At 43.6% G+C, this 19,528-nt stretch overlaps 1 protein-coding gene across 3 annotated transcripts in view; it reads right to left on the bottom strand.

Moving 5' to 3' along the window:
- The window catches only part of LOC144275097 (butyrophilin subfamily 1 member A1-like), a 46,528-nt gene that overhangs the window by 11,103 nt on the left and 15,897 nt on the right, over positions 1-19,528 (bottom strand). For 2 of the 3 annotated variants that reach the window (XM_077834230.1, XM_077834229.1), the window contains exons 4-10: positions 15,977-16,324; positions 10,471-10,752; positions 9,480-9,596; positions 6,748-6,768; positions 4,167-4,187; positions 2,335-2,355; positions 2,196-2,222 (exon numbers count right to left, since the gene is read on the bottom strand). In XM_077834230.1, the coding sequence (XP_077690356.1) occupies positions 2,196-2,222; positions 2,335-2,355; positions 4,167-4,187; positions 6,748-6,768; positions 9,480-9,596; positions 10,471-10,752; positions 15,977-16,324 (837 nt within the window). The remainder of the gene's footprint in view (positions 1-2,195; positions 2,223-2,334; positions 2,356-4,166; positions 4,188-6,747; positions 6,769-9,479; positions 9,597-10,470; positions 10,753-15,976; positions 16,325-19,528) is intronic. The other variant, XM_077834231.1, reaches the window with a different exon arrangement.

Below are 19,528 nucleotides of genomic sequence, written 5' to 3'. Positions count from 1 at the left end.
CTGCCTCTCACTGCATTCCCAGGAGAGCCAGGCCCTTGTGGGCTCCAGCCTGGGAAGTCTGGTGGGTTATGCCCACAGTTCCCAGGTACCTGGCATGGGAATAGGGACGATAGTCTGTAGTCTGTCATGAGTGAGTGACATGGGTGCATCGTATGAGAAACAAATGAATGACACAGTAGCCACTTAAAACATTAGGACATTGTTTTTTCCCTATATTAGGGAGTGTCCCTAGTCACTCCATAGGTAAGGCTGAAACTGAATGTTTATTATAAGCCTGAGTCCATGCCGACCTCACTCCTGCTGTAAAATCCTCCCAAAGAGTCGTATTGGCCTCATCACTGATAGACAAGGTCTCACAGCACCACAGATTAATTCTAGAACATTTGTAGTGAATCCGACAAGGGGCTGTTGAATTCTGCCAGAGCTGTCAAACAGAATCCTAAAAGTCTCCTGACATCTATTTACCACTTTGTACCGTAAAATGAAAGAAGATGAAACCTCATCTACTGGACTCCTCTAGGAGGCATCTAATGCCCAGGACTAACATTTAGTGAATGAATGTGAAGTTACACCAGTTGTTAATGTAGTAGTTTTGCTCGGGAACCGGTGCAGTGGATGTGTGTGTGTGAGTGAGTGACTGGGGCACCAAGACCTAACTTTCTTGGGGACAGGAAAATGAATTTCTTCCTAAAGACCAGCCGGACCATTTTGCTGAAACCTTTTTTGATAAAAAGGTATCGCCTTAGGGCAGAGACGGGAATGGAAAATCTCAGTCCTAGAGGTGAACATTTCATAAGCAACTGAATTCAGATGCTAGAATGGAAACACTTTGGCAACCTTGGCTAGAGGTGATAGCAGTGATCTGGCTATAATTTATCAAAATTTTATGTCTTTAAAAATTAAAATCAACACCACAGTTTTTTTACTTTCAGTTTTTTAAAAATACCATCCTTCACTGCCCTTTTCTGACCTGTCATTTTTTCCTTACTTCCTTTTATTTCATAACCACGAGACGCTTTCCATCAAGATTAACCTTTTGCTTTCCCTCTCCCAAGACACCCTTCTTGTGGGCAGATTGTTGAGTCCTTCCATTTCCATGACTGTGTGGATGGGGTCTTGACTGGAGGCTGGGGCATCTTGTGAGGTGTCATTTCAGAAGCCTCAGGTATACATTTTCTCTATGTCTCCATTTCATTCCTCTCTCTCTCTGGGTTTTCCACCATGTGTTATTTTAATTTACGACTGCGAGGTTTCCTTTTCCAGAATCATGATTTAAATTTAACCCTAAAGATGTGGTGCTTTCTGTGATGGTAACAACTTAAACTGCATCTGAGAGCTCCACCCCACTCTCCTTTCCTTTACTCACCCTCTCTTCTGAGCACGCTTGACACTCTGCTGACAGATACTGAGCCAGAGTGCTGCATGAATGTAGTTCTGGGAAGGAGAGAAGCATTTAAACACTGGCTGCTAAAGCTCTTTCTGTATTTATTGTCCAGGTGCAGTGCAAAATTCTCCTACACTATCCTGCCAATCTGCCTCAAACCTGACACATGCAAAATTCATTTCCAAGGATAATGGGCAGGTGAGTCTCTGTGGTGCGTTCAGCCATGAATATGAGTATTTCAGGATAATGAGCACAGCCATTAATTGTTTGTAACTGAACTGTCACCAGCTATTCGTTGCACAATGATCCCTACAATCAGCCTCACTTGGTGGCATTGAGACTAGTGGCCTACCAGTGAAAGGCTCCACATCTGATTAGCAATCCCCCATCCACTGTACATTGCAAATGTTTAAATATAAGGTAAAATAGATGACCATATTCCCTGGGACCCTCCGCATCCCTTAGAGAGTCCAACTCCCCAGCACCATGGATGACCAACATGCTCCTTGTTTCCTCATATTCCATTAGAAGGGAATGGAGAGTTAAATCAGGGAGTCTGGGAAATTGCTCTTCAGCAGAGTGTATTGAGCAGTGTAATGGAAATGATCCTGTCAGAACAGTGTAAGACCGGAAAGATTGGAAATCCCCTCTCACTAATCACCACTTTACCCTTAAAGGAGAACATCTGTCCCATCTCTCTGAAAATACTATCTGAATCCTGTCACTCTTGCTCTGAGCCTGTTCATTGCAAAAGGAAAGGCAGCAAAGATCACCCCAATTTTGACATGAATAAAATATCAGCTGAATTTACCTTGATATATTTGAGCTCTTCTCAATTCTGAAACAAAGTAGATACAGAGAGATGAGAGCTGTCCTGTGCACAAGACCCTCAGAAGGGGAAATAGTTTATAATAAAGTTTATATTGGGAGAAGGTGGGAATGGCACTTACGAAGTTCATTCTGGAGCTTCTCTAAAAACAAATCAATAGAAATAGATATATGGTAAGAAAGTTTATTGAAACAAGCATACATTTAAAGGGTGGTTTACATTGTAAGAGTTCCCATGATCTTATCACAAATTAAATCTTTTTTAACTATAAGGGACTATACTTAAATAAGACTAATAATAACAAGGAGTGTCAGAAAGGTTGGAAATGCTCAATTAAAAATTAATGAAATGAAAAAAAAGTACGCCTTATTTCCATAAACTTAACAGTGAGCGTAATTAACCACTGGAACAATTTACTGAGGATTGTTGTGCATTCGCCATCAATGAAAATTTTAAAATCAAGATGATATGTTTTTCCTGCACTAGGAAATATTTGGGCAGTTTTCTGGCCAGTGTTATGCAGGTCAGACTAGATGATCACAGTCGTCCCTTCTGGCACTGGAATCTATGAATTTTTCCAGTTACTCTATCCCTGGCCAATGTGAACCTCATAGGAATTTTATAACTATTACTACAAGTGAAGAACATATTCACAGCAGTGATTAAAGGACAGAGCAATACCTACACCTACCCTTCCTCCTGTTCATACAAGCTAAGGGAGGCTGCTTAGACCAGTGCTGTGGTCAGGAAGGGATGATGCTATTGAGCGGGGGAAAATCACCAGGGATGGGGCATGGATGAGTGGTGGGGTGTCCCCTGGAGCTCCCCCCTGGGCATGGGGAGGAATCTTAGCAGACAGGTCTGCTGGCACAGCAGAGCTGGGGAGCCCAGCCCCTTCCTCTGACGAAGGAGAGGCCTCTGCTGCTGAGCTGGGAGATTCTGCCCCGACACCACCTCCAACTGCAGCTCCATCCCTCCCTCCAAGCCTGCCTGCTCCCATGACAGTGCTGCCTAGGCCTCTCCGCCCTTGCTTGGGATGAAAGGGACATATGGGGGAACATGCAAGGGGAACATAGGTTGGGGGACAGGGCTGGCTCCCCTGACTTGGTCCATGCTGTGTGGGGAGATGGCCAGAGCAGGGATGGGGTGAGGGTGTGGAGACAGAACCTGCACATCTCTCAGTGCCTCCTTGGACTCAGGCTGAGAGCTCCATTTCCCCTTCCCCAGGCAAGGAACACCCCCCCACCCCCGCCATTAATCCACTCTGCATAAGAATGTAAAAGCTTAACTCCTGCCTCGCCCTTTCCTCAGCATACACTGGGCCAGAGCAAGCACCTGCTAACTCTGCTGAGGGCAGGGCTAAGGGTTAGTGTGAGTCAGAGGACTGTGTCACACACAGGGTGTTTCCCTGTCCGTTAGAGGGGACAGGGGGCTACTAGAAAGAATGGGTACCATGATGCATCAGTGTTCAGAGAGTTCTCTGCACTTGTTGTTTGCTTCCTGTTAAGGGCTTGTGTGGGTGGGTTTTGCCTTTGTGCAGCTCTAACTGGTCTATATGAAAATCTCTTAGCCAGCTGGGAAGTAGGAGGCTGCTACCTTGAGACTTCTTAAAACACACCTCTGCCAGGAAGCCTATGAATCACTTGACAGCTGGGGAACTGTGACTGGTGCTTATCACCCTGATCACAATGATCTCCCTGTTCCCTGGGGAGCCCCGTCAGTCTGTCTATATCCACCTGTTGTCTCACATCTTATATGTGGAATTGTAAGCTCTTTGGGGCATGGACCAGCTCTTTGTTATATGTTTGTACAGCACCTAGCACAATCGGGCCCTGATCCCTTTGGTGCTTCCACAGTACAAATAATAAATAATAAATAATAATAATAATAATAATATAGGCAATTTGATGCAAACTTTGATTTCTCCTATTAAAATGAACAAAGAAACCGTACCTTTCTGTGCAAGATGTTCCTCTAAAAGAAAATAGGAAAGAAATATAGAGAAAAATGGTTTTTAAATGTTGCATTTTTTATTAACAATGAATTCAATCCGCAACCTTTCTTTAGATCTACTCCCATTGCCTATAGTTACTATATAGCCAAAAGGGCCTCAGTTTTGTCTTGTTTTTTAAACCAAATCCCATCCTTACAAAATGCCATGATGCAAGATAAATAAATATTATCTGAAATATACTGGCTTCCTTCTAAACTGAGCTCTACAGATAATCTACAGTCCCCCAAGATAGAAAATATTTGGGTCATCCCATTAACGACATGATCCTGGCCCCCACTGCCTCCCTACATACTTCCTCATCCAAGGCTTAATTTATCCCCCGCCAGCTTGCCAGAGCTGAGTATGTCTGCTGTGAAAAGTGATATTTATATGTTTGTTAATATCACTTTTCACTGCCTCCCAGCTAGCTAAGAAGTCTGCTGTGAGAAGTTATATTAACAAACATACAAATATAATTTTTCACAGAAGCAGACTTACTAGCTAGCAAGTCTAAAACAAAAATACAACCAAAAAAGCAAAAGAAACAACAAGACAAGAACATGCCGCGCACCTTATCTGTGTTTCTATTCTGTTTAGGTCTAGTGAAGAATAGAGACAACTGTACATTATTTTTATTATTCAGTCTGCAAAAAAACCCTTATATAAATAAATTAGTATGATTTGGATGTGTATATGTTCATATTTTATGTTTTTCCTAAAGTTAAGTATTTTAGGAAAAATTGTCATAGTGGCCACCAGCAAGAGTTGGTGGCCGTACTCTGAAGACACCAAAACATGTGTTTTGAGAACCCCTGCTCTAGAGAAAGAAAAGGGCAAAAGATGAGATCTCATGCTGCCAGGTACCTGGGGATAATTCAGACTGCAATTTAATGTAACTGCGCTGTGATTATTAAAGAGTATGACGAAGTCAGGCTGGGCAGCTGTAAGAGGGTGGGGGAAGGCAAGTGTGTTAGCCCTAATGATAGAGGCCCTTTTCCTGAAAGCTGAGAACAGGTTACCTCATGTCAACTAGGGACACCTGAGTCCAATTAAGGGCTGCCTGAGACCTTTAAAAAATGCTCCTCTGGTGAGGGGGAAGGAGGAGAGACAAGCTACTGCAAGGCTAGTGGTAGCAGGGAGAAAGGCTTCACTTGGGGGGAGGGGAGGGGACGAGAGGAGAGGAGAGGAGAGGAGAGGAGAGGAGAGGAGGAAGGGGTGGCTGCTCTCCTCATACTGGGGAGGCTACATAACTGACTGCCTCTCTAGGGCCAATAACAAGGCCACCTGCCCTCAGAGTTGGGGGTAGGAAAAGGTATCCCCTTCGTTTCTGTGTTGGAACTGGTTTTTTCTTTTTCATTTGTTTGGCGGAGGAGCACTTCTGAGGCCTGCCCCAAGACCTCCCAGGAAAAGATTGGGAAATAACTCCCCAAGTGGGAGAATGAATGCCATCCAGAGTGGGGCTGACTTACTCCAAGCTCCTCTACTGTCAGGTAGAGGAGGTGCCTTGCCACAAGGGACTGACTGACAGTGTGACACAGATAGACCTTTCTATGGAGGCCACAATACAATCAGTCAGAATCTAGAATATCTTAGATTTAGTTTTTGCTTTACTTTATGTGTTTGTAAGTAGATGCACTTTGATCTGTTATTTCAATTATTATGAGAGCCTCAGCCTAGCAGCTTGTTTTTTCTCCAATTTGTCAAAAAATGCAAATATGCCCTTCCTTGTATCTTGCATACCATTCTGTTGGGCACAGTTCAAAGAACATTACAATGCACACATAACCACCCAAAACTCTGTGGAGTTCAGGCTGAGCAGATGTACCACCAACCTCCTCCAGAAAACCCCAACAAGAAACTATTTTAAACTCTCGAACTTTTAAAATCATGGAATTTAAAACTTAAGGTTCCACTTTAAAAAATGTGAAGTATGGTTTGCAGTTGTTTTCTTTTTTAAGTCACCCAAACAAACAGAACTCTAACACAGTAGCAGGATTGCATTTCTCTCTTCCCTCCTAGCTTTAAATTTGAAGTCAATACTGGAGTAAAGTTCATGAGTGGAGAACTGAATTCTTGGTATTGGTTTTAAAGCATACTTGTCTCTGATACTAAGTGTGATCCTTCAACATGACACTGGCCTCATTCTGTATTAGTGCCAGAATGCTATGATCTCAGCCTTGGAGTTTATATATAAATGCTCGAGCTTAATTGGAAATGAACGGTTTTGTGTTGGAATGTCCTTGTTTTGTTTAAGTGTAGGAGGAGTAGGTGTGAATGGAGCTGGCAAGGGTCAACGTTGGGGAGGCTGTGGGAAGTCAATGTTGTGGCCATGGAAATGTGAATAGGCAAATAAGAATCATGGGCCAGGGTGGGACTCATGAGCGAGAGTGTAGAGGCAGAGTCAGTCAGCTAGTGGTGACCATCAGAAAGTTGAAGGGCAGAGCGGGTGCAGAGTGTCGGGTCAGGAGGGTGCATGGATCAGGGAAGCTCCATCCCCTGGTGGAACAAGGTTTATAACAGGAAGAGGATTATGACACTTACCAAGGTTCGCAACAAGTTTCCCTAAAAACAAAAACAGAATATATTATAGGTTTATAAATAGCATATCACATAAATAATCCCATAAGAGTTTAGACTTAGGGCCTGCTCTTGTCCCATAAAAGTCAATGGAAAGATAATTATCCCAAATGGAAAATGCTGTTAACTTTAAGAACTTGAGGCTCTGGTTAAAACAAACCATAAAATAATGTTCTAGTGACAAAATTTACCAAAACACAAGCGTAAGAGGTCGGAAAGGCTGAAAGCCTCAGAAGCAGAACTGTGAATTATGTCTACACTACGCACCTTTTAGTGACACAACTGTGCCACTACGGGTGTGTTGCTAAAAGGTGCGCAGTGTAGCCACCATTTGTCGTCAGGAGAGAGCTCTCCTGCTGACAAAAAACTTCCACCCCCAACGAGCGGCAGTAGCTTTGTCGGCAAAACAAGTTCACAATCTTGAATGACAAAAGTTTTGCTGACGAAAGTCCAGTTTACACAAAGCCTTAAGACTGACCATTCCCAAGCCACTCTGCCCCGGCCACCATCTACATAAACGTTATGTTATAAACTTAGTAGGAAGTGAGAACACCTTCACGTTGTTGGCACCCCAGTCAGTGACAGAGTGAAGGGTCACTGTAACATGCACTTGCTTCCACCCAATGCCTGTCCATGTGGGGCAAACTCCTGCAATCCTTGGGGATCTCTGGGGTGCAGTGTAGGGTAGGAGTGGGGCAGGAAGTGTTCTGCACGTAGTAACCACCGAGCTGAGCATTCCTTCATCAGATCCCCTAACAGCTGCCTGGGAGGCACTAGCCAATTGTTCCAAAGATAGAGATTTCCCCCCCACTGCAGTTCCCATAGAAGAGCCTTAACTCTCTCTGCAACATGTGCCACTATGAGAGAAGAGGAAATACTTGTCAGAAAGGGGGAGAGTCCAGTACAAATGCTGCACATTCTACAGAGCACTGGTTGGCTGGTAATGAACTGTATCAACAGGCTTCCATATAACTGCTCCCATCGCCCTGTGTTTCAGAGGGGCCTGCACTTGCCTTTCATAGCGATCCTTCTGCCTCTGGTTAAAGTTCTTCTGTTCATTATGAATCTTAATAACTTCTTAAAACAAAATTGGAACCCAAACCCTGTAAATTATTTGTGCATCTTCCTCAACTGACTTGGGGAATAAAGATCAGCTTGGCTGCACTGGACTGGTTCTGAGTTAGGCCCAACAAAATGAAAACAATCAAATCTCCTCAGTTACCCAGACTTCAGTCACAGCCTGTTTCAATACTCCTGTGAAGAACAGCCTCCTGTGACTGACTGGGAGCCAGCTCCGGAGAATGGCTATCCACGCTGAACTTGGTAGTACAGAAAAACACAGAATTGCTGGAAAGGAGAATAGTGACAGAGAAAGACTGGCATATTGTCTGACGGTTCAGGAAGGGACCCCCAGCAGCCCCATAGGATCGGGCACGATTGCTTGACCCTTGTGCAGGATAAAAGATTCTTTGAAAAACAAGGCTACAGGAGAGAAAATGGGACTGAGACTACCAGAGCTAGCAGGCAATTTGTGAGGCTCAGACGCTGCAGTGATGAGCATCATGGGAAACCCCATGAGGAAATGAATAGCTCCCTATGCAGAGCAGGGTTTGGGTGGTGACAGTTGCAGGAAGGGAAATGGAAATAATGCCAGGCTGCAGGAAGGGAAATGGAAATAATAATTGCAGGTGCTATTTTTAAAGTGGTCTCCATTTAGCTAATCATTGGTCCTCTGCCTTTAAGCTTGATGAGCTAAGAAAGGGGGTGGCAACCTTTGCAGACAGGCCTTTGAGCGGTAGGGGTTAGAACCCTAGCCTGGGACGTCAGAGACCATGGTTCAATTCCTGGGTCTACCACAGACCTTCTGTGTGAGTTAGTGCAAGTCATCAAGGGCTTGTCTTCACTTAAAAGATTTGCTGCTTTAACCCTGCTAGTGTAGAATACCTGGCTGTGCTCTCTGATTAGGGCTGTGACGTGCATAAAACCGATCAGTGGCATATGTGAGCCCAGAACTCTTATTCCCAAACCCAGTGCAGCTTTCTTAGGCTAAGGGCATTTTGACGGGAAAGTGTCTCTCTCGCTGCACTAAGCAGGTGTTCTATTAGCACTCTGTATTTCTAAAATGAAGATCTAATCATTTCATATTGTAAATTATCAACATTGGCTTTGGCATTTGGTTTCATCCACTAGACATTAGCGATGGCAATCAAGTGATATGTTTCATGTGGCTCCTAGGCCCTTCATTTATTTCCCAAGACATGGGCAAAAAGTAATGGAAGACTTCAGATTTCCCTCACAAATTACACCCCAGGGCCTGTCCTGAACTTCCAGTTTATGGTACCAAGTATCAGAGAGGTAGCCATGTTAGTCTGTATCCACAAAAACAATGAGGCACCTGGTGGCACCTTAAAGACTAACTGGTTTATTTGGGCATAAGCTTTTGTGGGTAAAAAGTCTGAAGAAGTGGGTTTTTTACCCATGTAAGCTTATGCCCAAATAAACCTGTTAGTCTTTAAGGTGCCACCGCACTCCTCATCATCTGACTTTTCCTGGGAAATTTAGAGATGATGCAAAATATGGCTTAAAATAAAAATGTAGCTGCATCTTTAACTATGGAGAAGCCACCTCCACTCTAGACTAATTTATATTTTAAAGGAAATCTCTGAGTACACTGTACTCTCCCCTTATAACATTACCTTTCGTCTTGTGTTGCTTCCAGAAGAAGTAGCTGGCCGTGAAAATGAGCAAACCCAAAGCAACCAGGAGTATGTACACAGCCACATTCCAGGGGTAGGCCGTCAGGAAGAAAGGATCTACAAGACAAAGCCTCATTAACTTGGAAACATTGCTAGAACAGATGTATCACTAGTAAGACTTTTGTGGTGATCATGTGCCACTGGTTGGAAGTAGAAATTATCAGGAATTTTTCAACTACATTTTTTTGTTTTTTGTCAGAAAACACCAATTCATCACAGCCAAATATTTTACAGGAAAGGGTTCTTGGGTCCAGGATGGGATTTCTAGTTAAAACCAGAGGAGAAAACCCCAGAATAGCCACTAGCCCAGTGGCTAGGACACTCACAGGGGATATCCAGAGTAAAATTCCTGCTCTGCCTGATTTGGAGCAGGGATTTGACCCCCAATCCCAGGTAAGAGCCCTGACCAGCAGGCTATTATGAAGTGTGTGTGTGGCGGGGTGTCTCTCTTTCTTGTTTTAATGAAAACTTTTGAAAAGTGTCAGTTTTGTCCCCATGGGGAAAAGGAAATTTTTTGAAAATTTGGAAATCTTCATGGGACAGGAAACCATTTTCCTCAGAGCTCCAGTTTGGAGAGCCCATTCTGGCTGCACAAAGGGGCCTTTTCTACACTACGGAAATGTTTCAAGACTCCCTCTCCATTGTGAATGTCAATTCAACTCCAGGCACGTTAACAGTGTTAGCAACAAGAAAACACACTATTGAACACTCCCCACCAAAATTAGTCATGTTTCATTATACTCCATCTGCAGTTTGGAAGGCAGGTTCATGAAGTCTAACCTTCCCTAAATTCACCACACGCTGTGTTTTAATGAATAGCCTCAGAGCAGCTCTATGCACATGCATGTTGTAAATCCAATACTTAAATTAGCCCTAAACGTATCACATTTTTGCTGAGTTGCTGAACTGTGTGGTTTTCATGGACACCAACCTGCAATGTAGATCACGGATTCTTTTCCTTGGTTGAGGTGGGAGTTGCTGACTGAGCAGGACAGATCCCGACTGGAAGTTTCTGTTACAATAATGGAAATTTGTGCTTCAAACAGGCCATTATCATGTTGAGTTATTTTTTCTGTCAGGGATGGTAAGTGGTGCCCCCTCCGGTCTCTCCACTGTACCTGGGGCTCCGGGTACCATCCAGCAGATTCACACACCATGTAGATCCCTCTGCTCTGGTAGCTGTCAATAGAGATGCGAGGAGTAGAGCCCAGACCTGGAAGCGAATGGAGTGACATGTGTGAACCCTACACAAGCTATATGGATCCCTTCAGCCTGGAAGGTGAGCATTTAATTCTTCAAGAGAAGGGAAAAGTGGATCGTTGTCCCTTCTGCCTTTCACTGTGTCACTGCTGAGCTCTGGCTATGAGAAGTGTTTCACTATTGCCTGAGCCCTAAAGCTGGAAGCCTATCTCAATGTGAACAGCATATTTCAGATCAGGAATAAAATGATAGACTGTATCATTGAACAGAGAGAGCAGCCCAACTAAACTGGCTGTGAGCTCCAGGAAATAACAATTCCAGTGGCAGGAAGTTAAAGACAGAAAAAATATGGTGCAAATTTTTCACAGTGCATGTACTTAATCACTGGAACAAGGGACATGGTGGAGTCTCCATCTCTTGTAGTCCTTAAATCAGAATTGTAACTCTCTTCCGAAAAAAACAAAAAACATTGCTCTAGCTCACCTATAAGTTACTGGGCTGGATGCAGGAATCACTGGGTAAAATTCTCTGGCCTGTGTCAGACAGAATGTCAGATTGGATGATCATAAAAGTCCCTTCTGGCCTTAACATCTATGACTCTATGGAATGTATGAGGGGCTGAGGATTAGAAACCTCAAGGGCCAAGCTACAGAAGCAGGTGAGCAGTTACTCCACAGCCCTCGTACAGAGTAAGGGAGAGGAGCACATGTGGCCTGCTGCCTCCTCCGCCACTCTCTCTCTCACTCACACATTTGTGGCCAGTGGATCTGTTGCGTGTCGACATACAGGCTGTAGTGGAAAGAGAGAGTCTGAGACACAAGCCCTTGTATCAGTGGCCCGGTATGAGGCCTGAACTAAAGTAGTGGGCAAGCTTTGCTGATCTAAAGCAAAGTTAGCGAAAGTCAGGCTGTGAGCAAAAGGCAGGCCCTGCTATAGAACACGCCTGCTTCTAAGTTTACAGAATCTGGCAAGAACAGGGCTGATATTGGAAAAACACACACACTCCTGAGAAGTGCTAGGCACAGGACACTCACACAAACACATTCATAGATTCATAGATATTTAGGTCAGAAAGGACCATAATGATCATCTAGTCTGACCTCCTGCACAACGCAGGCTACAGAATTTCACCCACCCACTCCTGCAAAAAACCTCTCACCTATGTCTGTGCTATTGAAGTCCACAAATTGTGGTTTAAAGACTTCAAGGAGCAGAGAATCCACCAGCAAGTGACCCGTGCCCCATGCTACAGAGGAAGGCAAAAAACCTCCAGGGCCTCTTCCAATCTGCCCTGGAGGAAAATTCCTTCCCAACCCCAAATATGGTGATCAGCTAAACCCTGAGCATATGGGCAAGATTCATCAGCCAGATATTACAGAAAATTCTTTCCTAGGTAACTCAGATCCCACCCCATCTAATATCCCATCACAGGCCATTGGGCCTATTTACCATGAATATTTAATTACCAAAACCATATTATCCCATCATACCATCTCCCCCATAAACTTATCGAGTTTAATCTTAAAGCCAGATAGATCTTTTGCCCCCACTGCTTCCCTTGGAAGGCTGTTCCAAAACTTCACTCCTCTGATGGTTAGAAACCTTCGTCTAATTTCTAGTCTAAATTTCCTGGTGGCCAGTTTATATCCATTTGTTCTTGTGTCCACACTGGTACTGAGCTTAAATAATTCCTCTCCCTCTCCGGTATTTATCCCTCTGATATATTTATAGAGAGCAATCATATCTCCCCTCAACCTTCTTTTAGTTAGGCTAAACAAGCCAAGCTCCTTGAGTCTCCTTTCATAAGACAAGTTTTCCATTCCTCGGATCATCCTAGTAGCCCTTCTCTGTACCTGTTCCAGTTTGAATTCATCCTTCTTCAACATGGGAGACCAGAACTGCACACAGTATTCCAGGTGAGGTCTCACCAGTGCCTTGTATAACGGTACTAAAACCTCCTTATCCCTACTGGAAATACCTCTCCTGATGCATCCCAAGACCGCATTAGTTTTTTTCACGGCCATATCACATTGGCGGCTCATAGTCATCCTATGATCAACCAATACTCCAAGGTCTTTCTCCTCCTCTGTTACTTCTAATTGATGCATCCCCAACTTATAACTAAAATTCTTGTTATTAATCCCTAAATGCATGAGCTTACATTTCTCACTATTAAATTTCATCCTATTACTATTACTCCAGTTTACAAGGTCATCCAGATCCTCCTGTAGGGTATCCCTGTTCTTTTCTAAATTGGCAATACCTCCCAGCTTTGTATCATCCACAAACTTTATCAGCATGCTCCCACTTTTTGTGCCAAGGTCAGTAATAAAAAGATTAAATAAGATTGGTCCCAAAACCGATCCTTGAGGAACTCCACTGGTAACCTCCCTCCAGCCTGACAGTTCACCTTTCAGTAGGACCCGTTGTAGTCTCCCCTTTAACCAATTCCTTATCCACCTTTCAATTTTCCTATTGATCCCCATCTTTTCCAATTTAACTAATAATTCCCCAAGTGGCACGGTATCAAATGCCTTACTGAAATCTAGGTAAATTAGATCCACTGCGTTTCCTTTGTCTAAAAAATCTGTTACTTTCTCAAAGAAGGAGATCAGGTTGGTTTGGCACGATCTACCTTTTGTAAAACCATGTTGTATTTTGTCCCATTTACCATTGACTTCAGTGTCCTTAATTACCTTCTCCTTCAAAATTTTTTCCAAGACCTTGCATACTACAGATGTCAAACTAACAGGCCTATAGTTACCCGGATCACATTTTTTCCCTTTCTTAAAAATAGGAACTATGTTAGCAATTCTCCAATCATACGGTACAACCCCTGAGTTTACAGATTCATTAAAAATTCTTGCTAATGGGCTTGCAATTTCATGTGCCAATTCCTTTAATATTCTTGGATGAAGATTATCTGGGCCCCCCGATTTAGTCCCATTAAGCTGTTTGAGTTTCTCTTCTACCTCAGATATGGTAATATCTACCTCCATATCCTCATTCCCATTTGTCATGCTACCATTATCCCTAAGATCCTCTTTAGTCTTATTAAAGACTGAGGCAAAGCATTTGTTTAGATATTGGGCCATGCCTAGATTATCCTTGACCTCCACTCCATCCTCAGTGTTTAGCAGTCCCACTTCTTCTTTCTTTGTTTTCTTCTTATTTATATGGCTATAGAACCTTTTACTATTGATTTTAATTCCCTTTGCAAGGTCCAACTCTACTTGACTTTTCTAGAAGGGTGGTACCACAACACCCCATACCAAGTATAGCATGAGCACTTAGATGAGAGGAAAGTGATCAGGAACAGTCAGCATGGATTCACAAAGGGAAAGTCATGCCTGACTAATCTAATTGCCTTCTGTGATGAGATAACTGGTTCTGTGGATGAAGGGAAAGCAGTGCACGTATTATTCCTCAACTTTAGCAAAGCTTTTGACACCGTCTCCCACAGTATTCTTGCCAGCAAGTTAAAGAAGTATGGGCTGGATGGATGCACTACAAGGTGGGTAGAAAGTTGGCTAGATTGTCGGGCTCAACGGGTAGTGATCAATGGCTCCATGTCTAGTTGGCAGCCGGTATCTAGCGGAGTGCCTCAAGGGTCGGTCCTGGGGCCGGTTTTGTTCAATATCTTCATTAATGATCTGGAGGATGGTGTGGATTGCACCCTCAGCAAGTTTGCGGATGACACTAAACTGGGAGGAGTGGTAGATACGCTGGAGGGTAGGGATAGGATACAGAGGGACCTAGACAAATTGGAGGATTGGACCAAAAGAAATCTGATGAGGCTCAACTAGGACAAGTGCAGAGTCCTGCACTTAGGACGGAAGAATCCAATGCACCGCTATAGACTAGGGACCGAATGGCTAGACAGCAGTTCTGCAGAGAAGGACCTAGGGGTGACAGTGGACGAGAAGCTGGATATGAGTCAACAGTGTGCCCTTGTTGCCAAGAAGGCCAATGGCATTTTGGGATGTATAAGTAGGGGCATAGCGAGCAGATCGAGGGACGTGATCGTTCCCCTCTATTCGACATTGGTGAGGCCTCATCTGGAGTACTGTGTCCAGTTTTGGGCCCCACACTACAAGAAGGATGTGGATAAATTGGAGAGAGTCCAGCAAAGGGCAACAAAAATGATTAGGGGTCTAGAACACATGACTTATGAGGAGAGGCTGAGGGAACTGGGATTGTTTAGTCTACGGAAGAGAAGAATGAGGGGGGATTTGATAGCTGCTTTTAACTACCTGAAAGGTGGATCCAAAGAGGATGGTTCTAGACTATTCTCAGTGATAGCAGATGACAGGACAAGGAGTAATGGCCTCAAGTTGCAGTGGGGGAGATTTAGGTTGGATATTAGGAAAAACTTTTTCACTAGGAGGGTGGTGAAACACTGGAATGTGTTACGTAGGGAGGTGGTGGAATCCCCTTCCTTAGAAGTTTTTAAGGTCAGGCTTGACAAACCCCTGGCTGGGACGATTTAGTTGGGATTGGTCCTGCTCTGGACAGGGGTTGGACTAGATGGCCTCCAGAGGTCTCTTCCAACTCTGTTATTCTATGATTCTATGTAAAGTCTGTGGATGAGATGGTTTTTTTAGCTGATGCCTTTGAACAGAATCAGGCATCTATTGAGGGCAGGCCACAGGAAGAGGGGTTTAAAACTGGTGGGAAGGGAAGATCCCTTTTTACCCCTTGTAAGAGAGAAGGGGATTGGGAGCCTAAACATTCTCTTACCCAAAAACATTCCCCTAACCCTCATCCCAAATCTGCTGTTTTCTCGAAGATTAAAGATCTAATAGTCTTTTAAAAAGCTTTAATAGGTTTATTCACAGATTCATAGATTCCAAGGCCAGAAGGGATCACTGTGATCATCTGGTCTGACCTCATGCATAACACAGGCCAGAGAACTGCCCCCAAAACAATTCTGAGAGCAGATGTTTTAGAAAAACAGCCAATCTTGATTTTAAAATGGCAAGGGATGGAGAATCCACCACAAGTCTTGGTAAATTGTTCCAATGGTTAATGACTCTCACTATTAAAAAATTATGTCTTATTTCCGGTCTGAATTTCTCTAGCTTCAACTTCCAGCCACTAGCTTGTATTACACCTTTCTTTACTAGAAAGATAGAAGGGAATTCTGGATACTGGCATGAAAATGAGACACATTAAGTTACACCTCAAAAGAAATTCTTCTTCTTCTGGGAACTCAAATTAGCAGCCAAGTTACTGACCTGTCACCTTCAGTTCCAGAGTGGCTTCCCCATGAAAGCTGGGTGATCGGAAGAAACAGATAAACTGTCCTTGGTCAGAGGGGGTGATGTTGCGTATATGCAGGGCAACTCTTCCATCCACGATACCGTCCTTCAGCAGCTCTGTTCTGCCCCGATATTTTGATATTTGCACCTCAGTCTGATCTTTTCCATGCTGATACAGATAGACAAGTTCAGAGAACTTGGATTGGAACCAGCGCACCTCCATCTCCTGAGCATTCATGCTGGGGGAGAGGTGACAAGGTAAAAGGGCATCTTCCCCTGCAGAGACTGTGATGGGATGATCAGGTCCAATCACCTTGAAATTCACTGTTAAGGGAACCGAGACACACAGAAAGTTAGACCAGAGGGGAGCTGGATTGTTTTCATAGGTAATGCATGCTGATCTCTCACAACCGCCTAGACTGCAACTTGACCAGCTAAAACTGAACTCATGGTGTCTCACTGTATCTGCACTGGAAAACTGGTCAAGTTAGGACAGGCTTAGCTAGCACGTGTTAACTGACCCTGCACTAAACTCAGACACTTTTCCTAGTTAAGACCAATCCAGAGAGGATTAAAAAATGGGTGGGCTCTGTCTCTAAATTTTGTGACCTGGCTAATGCCTGCAACCAGAACAATTAACCTGTGGAAGACTGTTTGCTAGACTGGAACCTGTAGTAGCAAGAGAGCCTGAGACATAAGCCCTTGTATCAGAGGCCTGGTATGAGGCAGGGCCTGCTCACAGAATCTGGTGAGAACAGGGCTAATATTGCAAAAATACACATTCCTAAGAAGTGCTAAGATTGCAAGGGAGAACAAAAGACAAGAGGACTCGCAGCCAGAAGGAACAGGAGGAAGGCTGGAAAATCACACCAACACCAGAAAAAGGCAGGTCTATATGATTGGGGACTCCCTACTAAGAAGAACAGACAGGCCTGTGTTGGGACGGTGCTGAATTATTATGAATTGCTGTGACTGATATGAATAAATGTGGCAAGCGTGAGTTTGGTGTGGCTTGGTATGTCTGAATTTGCTAGAGGATTCTGGGAGAATCATTCGCTTAGCATTACGTAGATGGTGTGGAAAATGTACTGGAAGTGCTGAACTGCACTTAAATAATTAATAAAAGCTCTAGCTGCATATATGCTTCAACATCAAACTTTGGAATATATCAGCCAGGGCAACCGGCTCACCAAAGTAAAAAAGACATAAAATCATGCGATCAGTGGAGTTGGCACAGGCTGACACAGGCTCAAAATGACACTTTTTGGATGGCATCACGCTAAAAGCTTAAGTGAATGATTAATGAGAGGATAAAAATTGATTGATCTTTGGTCTGTGCCTATTTTGCAGTCCCTTCTAAAATATTAATTAGAGAAAACCAGTAATGAACGCCCACAGGGCATATTTCTGGGATATGTGACTCCTTTGAGAGCAAAAGTTATAAATTAGTTAAGTTAGTTCCCCAATTAACATCTGAAGAGGTTCATGATGCTGTGACACAGAAGACCTCGGGGTAACCAAGACGCTGTTTCAAGGGACTTTTGAACCAGAGGGCCTCGGGGTAACCAAGACCCTGCTTCCAGGGGACATTTGACAGACCAAATACCTGAGAGGGGAAAGAACAGAAGAAAAGAAGTCTCCATCTAGAATCAGTAGCTATACCTGCTTTGTTTGCTAATCAGGATACTGTGTAAGGCCAGCATAGTTACTGAATGTTTATGCTTGAGGAATTGAAGCTTATTAAGGAGAAGTGCATTATGTAACCTTTACTGCTTGTGTTATTCTTTCTCAAATAAATTACTATGCATTAAGCATATTGTTTTCTAAATTTTTACTGGTGCCGGTAACAATTTGCCCAGCTGTGGGCCATTAAAGATCCGTTTCAACGGTCTGTCACCAGAACTGATCCAGAGAATAGAAAGGTGTGCTGTCTGCCAGGAGCTAAGATACAGGATGTGGATCTGAGGCTGAAGAGGATTCTAATGGGAGCAGGAAAGAATTCACCGATTGTCCTTCATGTGGGAACAAATGACACAGCTAGATTCTCACTGGAATGTGTCAAAGGAGACTATGCCAAGCTGGGGAAGACGCTTAAAGAAATGGAGGCTCAGATGATCTTCAGTGAGATTCTGCCTGTCCCTAGAGGAGGAGAGGGAAGGCAAGACAAGATTATGATGATCAAGAGATGGCTCACGCAGTGGTGCTATAAGGAGGGCTTTGGGATATTTCATGAGTGAGAGGGATTCACGGAGAGAGGACTGTTCTCATGGGATGGACTCCACCTGAGTAGGGAGGAAAACAGACTTCTGGGACGGAAGATGGCACAACTGATTAACAAAGTTTAAACTAGGAACTTGGGGGTAGACAGCTGGGAGAAGCTCATGTAATCCCCACACCTTATCCTAATATTGACCAGGAAGAAAATCAAGAGAGAATACACCAATGGAGAAAGGAGAAAGTAGGTAAGAGAATGGACAGTAAGAGGAAAGATAGTGCCAATACCAATGAAGCTAACAGTCAGGTAGGTAATACTGTAAGTAAAATAATTGTACTCAATCAGGTGAGGAATCTGAATGAAGCCAAGCAGCAACAGTTAAGATGTTTGTACACCAATGCAAGGAGCCTGTGTAACAAAATAGAGGAATTAGAACTAGAACTACCAGTTCAAAGTTGAAGAAGCTATCTGAAGCCTGAATCCCAAGCAAGGAGAAAAATTTGTAGGGAAGGGTTACAGACCAAGCTGGATGAGCAAGCGTCTCAAACAGGCTATTAAAAGAAAGCAGAAAGCCTACAAGGAATGGAAGAGGGGATGAATCATTGTGACACTTGTTAGGATATAGATATTCAGGCCTGTCTGTAAAGGCCTATACTCTAAGAATTTAGGTGTATTCTTATCACTTGGCTAATTACAGAGGTATAAAAGAAAGAATCAAAATCACTGTCTGCTGGTGTAAGGGCCTTCTCTTACTGTCACAGTCTGAGGCCCTGTTCTGAGGCTAAGGCCTTTGGCTAAGCAGCAGAGGCAGCCATAAGCTGGGAAGCGAACAGTCACATCCTCACATTCTAAACTAGTCACATTGAAATAAGGTGCTATTGGGCTGTCAGGCACTATCAGGACAGGATTGTATTCCTATCACCTCCAGAGAAAGGGAAGTGCCTAGAAAATGTAAAAGGAAACTTAGTTTGATAGCATCCTGTCTGGCAAGAACTCACTTATCAATAGCTGGGATGTGAAATCCTCACTTCTGTATTGTTTTGTCATTATAGTTCCCACTTTGCTATTGTTTGTCTGTATAATCTCTGTCTGGTTCTGTGATTGTTCCTGTCTGCTGTATAATTAATTTTGCTGGGTGTAAACTAATTAAGGTGGTGGGATATAATTGGGTATATAATCATGTTACAATATGTTAGGATTGGTTAGTTCAATTTCAGGAAAATGATTGGTTAAGGTATAGCTAAGCAGAACTCAAGTTTTACTATATAATCTGTAGTCAATGAGGAAGTGAGTGGGTGTGGGTGGGAGGGGGT

Source organism: Eretmochelys imbricata, chromosome 14 (genome assembly GCF_965152235.1).
Source record: "Eretmochelys imbricata isolate rEreImb1 chromosome 14, rEreImb1.hap1, whole genome shotgun sequence".
In the NCBI taxonomy this organism is placed as follows: Eukaryota; Metazoa; Chordata; order Testudines; family Cheloniidae; genus Eretmochelys; species Eretmochelys imbricata.
This window is presented reverse-complemented; position numbering and strand designations above follow the sequence as displayed.